This window comes from Triticum urartu, chromosome 7, assembly GCF_003073215.2.
Source record: "Triticum urartu cultivar G1812 chromosome 7, Tu2.1, whole genome shotgun sequence".
Classification (NCBI taxonomy): domain Eukaryota; kingdom Viridiplantae; phylum Streptophyta; class Magnoliopsida; order Poales; family Poaceae; genus Triticum; species Triticum urartu.
The window spans coordinates 5,359,040-5,367,290 of NC_053028.1; the positions used below are offsets into that span (position 1 = coordinate 5,359,040).

The 8,251-nt window shown below is 44.6% G+C and overlaps 1 protein-coding gene across 2 annotated transcripts; it reads right to left on the reverse strand.

The window, feature by feature from the left end:
* Window positions 1-2,677: 2,677 nt before the first annotated feature.
* Window positions 2,678-5,528, reverse strand: LOC125523637 (moesin/ezrin/radixin homolog 1-like). Of its 2 annotated transcripts, none has more exons than XM_048688683.1 (5): window positions 5,384-5,528; window positions 4,377-4,591; window positions 4,052-4,287; window positions 3,727-3,871; window positions 2,678-2,792 (listed from the first exon to the last, which is right to left on the reverse strand). In XM_048688683.1, exons 2-4 carry the CDS (start codon window positions 4,582-4,584, stop codon window positions 3,746-3,748), a joined length of 570 nt encoding a protein of 189 aa, XP_048544640.1. In that variant the 5' UTR covers window positions 4,585-4,591; window positions 5,384-5,528; the 3' UTR covers window positions 2,678-2,792; window positions 3,727-3,745. The 2 variants fall into 2 exon arrangements, with proteins under 2 accessions (XP_048544640.1, XP_048544641.1); XM_048688684.1 differs by having other exon boundaries at window positions 4,377-4,606; window positions 5,384-5,526.
* Window positions 5,529-8,251: the final 2,723 nt, after the last annotated feature.

The following is an 8,251-nucleotide window of genomic DNA, read 5'->3' on the forward strand; positions in this document are numbered from 1 at the left end:
TTTTCTAAAATCTAAAACATTTTTAAAATTCATGAACATTTTATACTATTTGCAAATATTTGTTTTAAAACCGTGAACATTTTTTAACAATTTTATTGAATAGGCGAACATTTCTAGAATTGTTGAACATTGTTTTTGAAATTGGTGGGACAATTTTTGAAATTCAAGAACATTTTCTTGATTTGACAAACATTTTTTTGACATAACGAACCTTTTCTGAATCAGCAAACAATTTATGAATGAATAAACTATTTTGTAAGTCACAAACAATTTTTAAATTTTCAGATATTTTTCCATTCATGAACATTTTGTCAATTCATGAAATGTTTTTCAACTTCATTAATATTTTCAATAAACGAGGTTTAAAACAATCATGAACATTTTTCATTTCCCGAAAATTTGATTTTAAAATTTCGAACATTTGTTGAATAGGTAATTTGTTTTTACATAAAATCACAAACATTATCTGCAACAACATACATTTTATGATTTATTTTAAAATTTTATTTCATTTTTTAAATTTTCTGAATTTTATATCTCTAAATTATTTAAAGTATAACAAAAGGAAAATAAAAATAAAACTAAAACTAAAAAATGAAATATAAAAACAGGATGCCCGGACAAGGGCCGGCCCATATGGGCATGCTGAGTCTTCTCCCAGCATGCAGTGCGTAGTATAGAAGGTACCTACTGCATGTGCCGGCCATGGCAGAGAATTCCACTGTGTGAAACATTTTTTTAATCACTTATATATGGCATTGATGTGTAATATTTTGTAAATTTAGGGGTAATTTCGAAGATCTACCGCAAGAAGGAATAGCCCCATTAGTATTAGGTATAGCCCCTCTATTCGTTGATAATTAAAAAGTTTCGTGGACTTGAAGAAAACATTATGGATCAAAAAAATATTCATGAATTTGAAAAATAAAAAATAAAATAAAATGAGAAATAAAAACATGAAAATAAAATGAATAAATAAAAACCAGATAAAATAAAATGAATTAATAAAAACCAGATAAAATAAAAAAATAAGGAATTTGTTTTTGAGACAACAATAGAAAAAATGAGGGAGCCTCCTTGGAAGGTTCCCAAAACCAGTAATGGAGACAGATACATATGGGTTGGCCCAGTCAAGGAAGGGACGTTGGAGTCAGGTGACTTTTCCGCCTAAGGGGCCTCTCACCCCTGTCGACTCTCCCGGCGGCCTAGTGGGCCAGGCTGAGGATTCCATGTCGATTCCATCATGGGCCGCATCAGGCGGCCCACGGCATATACAAGAAAGATTCTAGAGAACTTGGCGTACAAGACAAGAGGCAGGAAGAAATTCGATCATGAATTTAAAAAATGTTAATCAAGCATTTAAACAAAGGTTAAAAAATTATTTGAAAAATGTTAATCAAGCATTTGAATTTTTTTTAAATGTGTTATCCATGTATTAAAAAAAATAATCAAGCATTTGAAAAATATTAAATGTGTATAGTGGGAAAAATGTTGACCATGTATTAAAAACATGTTAATCTTGTATTTGAAAAATGTAATCAAGTATTTGAAAATGTTAAAATGTATTTAGAAAAATGTTGACTATGTAGTATAAAAAATGTTAATCTTGTATCTGAAAAATGTTAATCAAGCATTTAAAATATGTTTAAATTATGTATAGAAAATTGTTGACCATGTATTAAAAAAATGTTAAACCTGTATTTGAAAAAATTTAAACGCTGTTCCTGGCGATGTGGGCGCCTCTCCTCTCAGCTTCTTCTGTTTTTTATACAACGAGCAATGTTTGGATTGGCATGGATAAATGATGAGCTGATGACAGATGAGTCGATGATGTATGAAAGTAGCTCCATCTGACTGATTCAGATGTGCAGTAACATCGGAATCGACCCCTGTTTATTTCCTTGGTTCATTTGGGTTCTTCCTCTGAATTTGTCAACTCAACGGCCTGGCTAGATGGCAGATGCAAACATGGTAAATCTAGTAATTAAGTTCAGTACCTACCATCTGACTACATTGATCAAGCAATCATGTTTATGTGCTGATATGTTCTCTGCATGTTGTCAAGGTTTCACGATACTTAGCAGTGGTTGGCAGAGGGGAATTGTATTATCGGAAATGATATCCAGCGAACGTTCGTTGGGGACGTTTTCCCAGTGAACGCGCTGGTTACAGTCCGTTTTTCCTAACGCAAATCATGGCGCAAGCGTTCGCTATAGACAGCGAAGTGGTGAACGTCATATCTTTTTTTCTCTTAAAAAAAGGCGAGCAATTTAAGCTCACTCTCAACTGATTGTGTGGTTTCCCCTCTTCTATAGTAAAAAAGCAGAGCTCCCGCTGGTTATGGAGAAAACAATCTAACACAAGAACAACATTACCACTACTTGCAAATAAAGCAACAATGCACTAGCATGTGCAGACCCTACTGTTCTTCACTCTTCAAGCATGGCATTACATGGAGAGGTATGCGATTCCAAGAAGGCGAACACTGGATTATCGAATAAGAACCGTCAAATGAAGGTTTCATCAAATTAAGTCTTAAAATATTTATGCATCCGAATTCTTAGTAGAAGCGTGAATCAAAGTGCGGATTTTTTTACACACCAAGGTTCTGAAATGAGGAGTGAAATAGATGCTAAAATATGCATGAAATGGGGATTGTAACACTATCCAACATCAGTGTCATATAGGTAGCTAACATAGTAATTTTCTTCCATGGTTGCTAGTTGCTAGTGTTTGTCATGGCCTGCTAAGTTGATGGCTTCCTTCCTCGCTTCCAACTGCTAGCACATGACCTGCGCGACAACAGAAGGTAAGTATGAGCTCGACGCGGAAACTTATGCGGCATAGGAACTCGATTCACAAGGCCAAGTTTGCCCTCTTCTTTAGATAATGGAAGAGAAAACCCTCCTGGCCTGATATATGGCGACATAAAGGTATTTAATATGAAAAGGAAATTGTGGCATACACAGAGCAAAAGGTTCAAGAGGTCAGGTCGAGGTTTAGAAGCTAACTGCTGTTCAGCTATGTAACTTCACCAGAACTGAAACTAGGATTCCTAAACCTGTACCGCCTGCTTGCATCCAAAGGTTTCTGTAATTCTTAACCATAAGTCACATTAAGATAGGCGTCATACCTGAAACCTATCAATTCTACTTCTGCTACTAATTCTTTTGATCCTTTCTCAGATAGGATCACACCAAAATGTATCTACAAATTTCACATGAGCAATTCAAGTCTAACAGGGTTCTCGTGTTGTTGCTTCAACCACCTACAAATATGTTTTCTATCTACGGTCTATATTTTTACTGTGGGAAAACAAAAATATTGACCTATTTTTGCTGAGCATATATACAGGTTGTATAGACAGAGACTATGCAGTATGTACAAAGAGAATAACAAATGGTAATTAGTAACAGCTTGGTGTTTTAAATAATTAAGGATAAGCTAATGCTCAAGCCAAAAGCGGCGATAAAACTAGTCCGATGCTCCAATCAGGAGCAAGGACTAACTTAATTAAATGTTGGCGTGCTCATATCATCTTATACTCCAGTATAATAGAATCAGCGAGATGGTTGTACTAAATTCAGAATCGCTGAAGCCATACCTGTATGTCTGTACAATGTATAAGCCACATCTATCTATATGCTCACAGCGAACTCATGGACATATAGTGTATGTAATCTGTAGGTAGATGATCAGTACAAATTCAGGGATTTATGATTAAACCTGGATCAGCTTTGCCTGATCACCTCCAAGTCACATCTTGGGTTGCATGCTGATAGGCCCTATGTTTCTTTTGGCGATGTCCAGCCGCATCGTTGCTCAACGACCCATGGAGCACCATTTGCCGCTTATGTGCAGATCTTGTTACCTGCTTACACAGAGATAACGGTAATCAAAATACGACCCAACAAGAAAACAGAATACTAAACATAAAGTTATGCCTTGATTCTGCAGAAAAAATAAGCTTAAGCGTGCAGTATAAAAAGGTTGACAAGGCTAAAATATGAATGTGGCTTCCATGGAGAAGGATATATGCATTAGGTTTTACCCTTGTGGAAGGTACAGGTTCACTCTCTTGAAGCTTCTTCCTTAAATCCTCCAGCTCTTCGCTCCTTTGAGCAAGTTGTTGTTCTGTCGCCGCAAGGTCCTTCTTTGTTGCCACATGGCCATGTTTTTCTTCCTCAAGCTCCTTATTTGCTGCCACATGTTCATGTTTTGCTTCTTCAAGTTCCTTTTTTACAGTTTCAAGTTGCTCCTCCCTTTTTGTCATCTGCTCCTTGATTACTGCGCTACCAAATGAGTTAGCATAATAGACCAGGATCCTAGTAAATTAATTTTGGAGCAGAACTTGGACTATATGAAAGATCACAAACCTTGATAGTCATGCTGTAAATTTTCCTTTTCTTCCATGACCATATTAATTACATCCTGGAAGTCCACTTTCTCATCCTTGAGCTTTTTGTTCGCTTCTACGAGTTTATCAACCATTGTCTTGATTTCCAGGTAGTCGACATTGGCATCCCTATGATAGCATATCTTTGACTGGAGCTTAAGAACCAATGCATCAACAATATCATCCATATATAACCTGGAAGTTCAGTTGCTAACAGAATATCACAAAGATAGAATAGGTCATTTCGAAAGGATAGTTCGCATAACCAGTAGCAGAGCTTGTGCCAACATTTGTGACCCTAGCTCAGTAGTTGAAACAGAGCAACTACACTCTGCTTTTGTACTAATAGACAACAGTGTCACTGATGGATCAAATTCGGACTGTCAAAGATGGTAGCAGAATGGGCATGAAGCATAACAACAGAGTTTTCATTTGGACCATCCAGAATATTTCGTGTGCATGTTCATTATTGACCATTCCATGAATTTTAATTGACAAAAATGGCAAACATATGTCCTAATAACAGATTTGGGGGATTCGGACTAAATGTGTCCTTATCTAATTTACACAATATTAATGGAAATAGAGGAATCAATGTCATCTTGTGTTCACGAAATTATTATCTAAAAAAAATTGATATTCAGAAAAGTAGCCAAGGCATTAGCACTGATCCGAACAATTGCAGGGCTACAAGCTAGCATGTTGTGCCCTAGAAACAGAGCCTGCCCAAGCAAGTAATGCGACCCAACAACAATCCACATGAACAAAAACAGTCGCACAAGTATACAGCCGAAATCTAGCTGAAATAACAAGAAATGGCAGAAAGCTAAGGGCGGAAGCCCGAGCAAAGGCTCGGTCTGTTAAAAAAACAGGGGCCAATCTTTACCCTCTACCTCTAGGAACAGCTAAGGAGTGAAAGAACTAATTATCTAGAAAACAAACTGAATCAGAGGCTGGGATGGTGCAATCAGAGCAGAGGAAGCTAACCTTTCACGATGCACAAATTGACGAGACCTAGACGTGTTACTAGAGAGCTTGGAAGTCTCTTGAACGCAGGAGCAAGACGAAGAGATGCAGTCAGTCACTCACCAACCAAGGGACAGTGTTGTGAAGGCTACCATATATTTTTCAGTACTAGCTCACCTCAAGGTGTGATGGCTTCTTTTATTGAGTGAATAATAATGGTGTGAAGTACGGAGAGAGATGACAGAATGGCATGTTGGTTGGTTCTTCAAAGGAAATACTCATTCATTAAAAAAGATCTGCGTCTTTTTAACCACATTTTTATACAGTATTTGCGCTTGCAAAAATCATGTGCCATATGCAAAAATGGAGGACAGGATGAGGATTTGCAATTAATTGTGCACCAGATTATTTTTCTCATGGCATTCACACAAAAGAGAACATTTTTAAGCGAAAATTAGCAATGAACATCGTTTTACAAACCAGGATGTCTTCGTTTATTCATACCGATTTTAAATGGCAAATAAAAATTTCAACTAAGTGGAAGCCAACTAATTTGGTTTTTTTTTTCGAGAAAACTTCCGATTTATTTATCAACTGTCAAGGTAGTACAAAGAACACTAGAAGTAAAATTTATATCCAGGTCCGTAGACCACCTAGCGACGACTACAAGCACTGGAGCAAGCCGAAGGCGCGCCCCCGTCATCGCCCCTCCCTCGTCGGAGCCGGGCAAACATTGTTGTAGTAGACAGTCGGCAGGTCGTCGTGCTAAGAGCATCTCCAGCCGCTGGCCCCCCAGGAGGCGCTAAAAATCGCCCCCCGGGGACGCACCGGCGCAAAACGCACGCTGGAGGCGTGATGCCACCCAGTCGCGGCGCCCACGGGATTTTTTTGAACGGCGCAAACACGACGAGTTAATGCATATTTCGGCCACTTCAAACCAAATTCAACCAAACACGGCGCAAACACGCCCGCTCATACATATTTAAAGTATTTTACAAAAAGAAAAAACACACTACTAGGCCCGCCCGCCGTCTCGCTCGCCTCGCCGCTCCTCGCCGGCTGCCGCCCTTGCAGTTCTACATGTCGAGGAGGCTGTAGAACCGCGTGTAGTTGCCGCCGCCGTCGTCGTCATCGCCGTCCCTGCTGCAACCCTCCCCGGTTGGCGCGGCGGGTTGGACGGTCCGGCGGCGTCCTCGTCGTCGTCGCTGTCGAGGATCATGATGCCGTGCTCGTCCTCGCGCCCACGCTTGCAGGCGGCGATCTCCTCCAGGGCCCGGGTCTGCCGGGTCATCTCCGTCCGGAGGTAGTCATCGCGCGCCCACCGCAGGGCGTCCGCGTCGGAGAAGCCGCGCTGGGCTATCTCCTCGTACTCCGGGGGGAGACTGGGCTCCGGCTTGGGCGCGACGAGGACGAGGCGCCCGGAAGCGGGGGTAGAGTCGGCGATGCGGATACCGGAGCTGCGGGTGCGCCGATTGACAGGCGTGTCTTGGGGCTCCACCTTGACGGGCTTGTCCTGGGGCTCCGGCTTGACGGGGCGGAGGCAGGGAGAGCCGGTCGACCGACCGGACGAGGAGGAGGACGCCCCGGGGTCCATGCGCCTCGGCGTCCACGAGCTCCCACGGCGGCGAGAGAAGGACGTGGGGGAGGGGTACTCCAGGCTCGGCGTGTTGCCGCCCTCGATGTACTCGAGGACGGCCTCTAGCCTGCAGCCGGGCACGCCCCACCATCGGCGCCGCCCCTCGGAGTTGAGCCTGCTGGAGGGCACGGCGCCGTTGGTGGCCTCGAGTTGCTCGGCGTGACGGCGGCGGAAGTATGGCTCCCAGAGCGGGCTGTCGGGGACGTAGCGCGGTCCCTCCCTCGCCGCCCGCGGCAGAGAGGCGCGGATACGAGCGATCTCCGCACGACACACCGCCCCGGTGGGCGGTGGTGGCACTGGGACCCCGCCGGCGCTGATTCTCCACGCCCCGGGCACCCGCATGTCCGGCGGGACCGGGTACTCGGCCTCGAAGATGAGCCGAGCTTCGTCCTCGTGAAGGTGGCGGCGGCCGAAGCCGTTCGCCGCCGCGCCGTCGCCTGGGAGTCGTTCGGCCATTTCCTTGAACTGGGGCGGCGAGGGGAGAGGGAGGAAGGGGAGAGAGGGCGCGTTGGCGGTGGGAGACTCTGTGCGTGCCACCCGCGTGCTGGGGTCGGCTTATATAGGCGGAGGCGGCGCGAGCACGCGTGGCCGCCTCGTCTACGCGTGGCATGCGCGGGGACGCACGTCGTCACGCCTTCACTGCCCCGCCCGTGAGGCATCAATGGCGGAGGCTGACCGGCGCGGCAGCGCGCGGCAGTTTTGGCATTGATTCGCCATGGGAAACGAGGCGATGAGGACGACGAAGCGACGAGAAGCGAGCCGAGTCGCTGGCAAGGAGGGCCCGCGGCTCTTTCGCGCCAAAAACGATTCGCCCGGCGCCCCCGAGCGCCCCCCAGTGCACCGGGTTCGGGTTGGGTCCGCCGATACCAATTTCGGCCTGAGCTGGTTAAAATTGGGCCCTTGGGAGCGCGTCTGAACCGATTTTTTGGCGCCGGCGGCCCAAAAGTAGCCGGGGGGGCTTTGTTGGGGGCGCGGCTGGAGATGCTCTAAGGCCCCATAAGACCAGCGCATCAGAACAACAACCGCCGCCGATAAAGAGAAGCGTAGACCAGAAAGATCCAACCTCCAGACACACAAACGTAGACGAACGAAGACCGCATCCTGTCGGATCCACCAAAGACAAACGCCAACCGGATCGCACGAGATCTGTCGGAGATAAACCTCCATACGCCTTCCGACGATGCTTGAAACATCACCGGGACGATGGCTTGATGAGAAGGACCTTATTCCATTTTCAAGAAGCCGCTGCCGCC

What these genes read in the sequence shown, in the direction of transcription:
- LOC125523637 (XM_048688683.1), bottom strand. Translation starts at nt 4,584, where the DNA reads ATGGATGATATTGTTGATGCATTGGTTCTTAAGCTCCAGTCAAAGATA. An exon ending in TTTACAGCATGACTATCAAG is followed by an intron (nt 4,288 to 4,376) that starts GTTTGTGATCTT and finishes TTGGTAGCGCAG; the next exon opens with TAATCAAGGAGCAGATGACA. An exon ending in AACCTGTACCTTCCACAAGG is followed by an intron (nt 3,872 to 4,051) that starts GTAAAACCTAAT and finishes CTGTGTAAGCAG; the next exon opens with GTAACAAGATCTGCACATAA.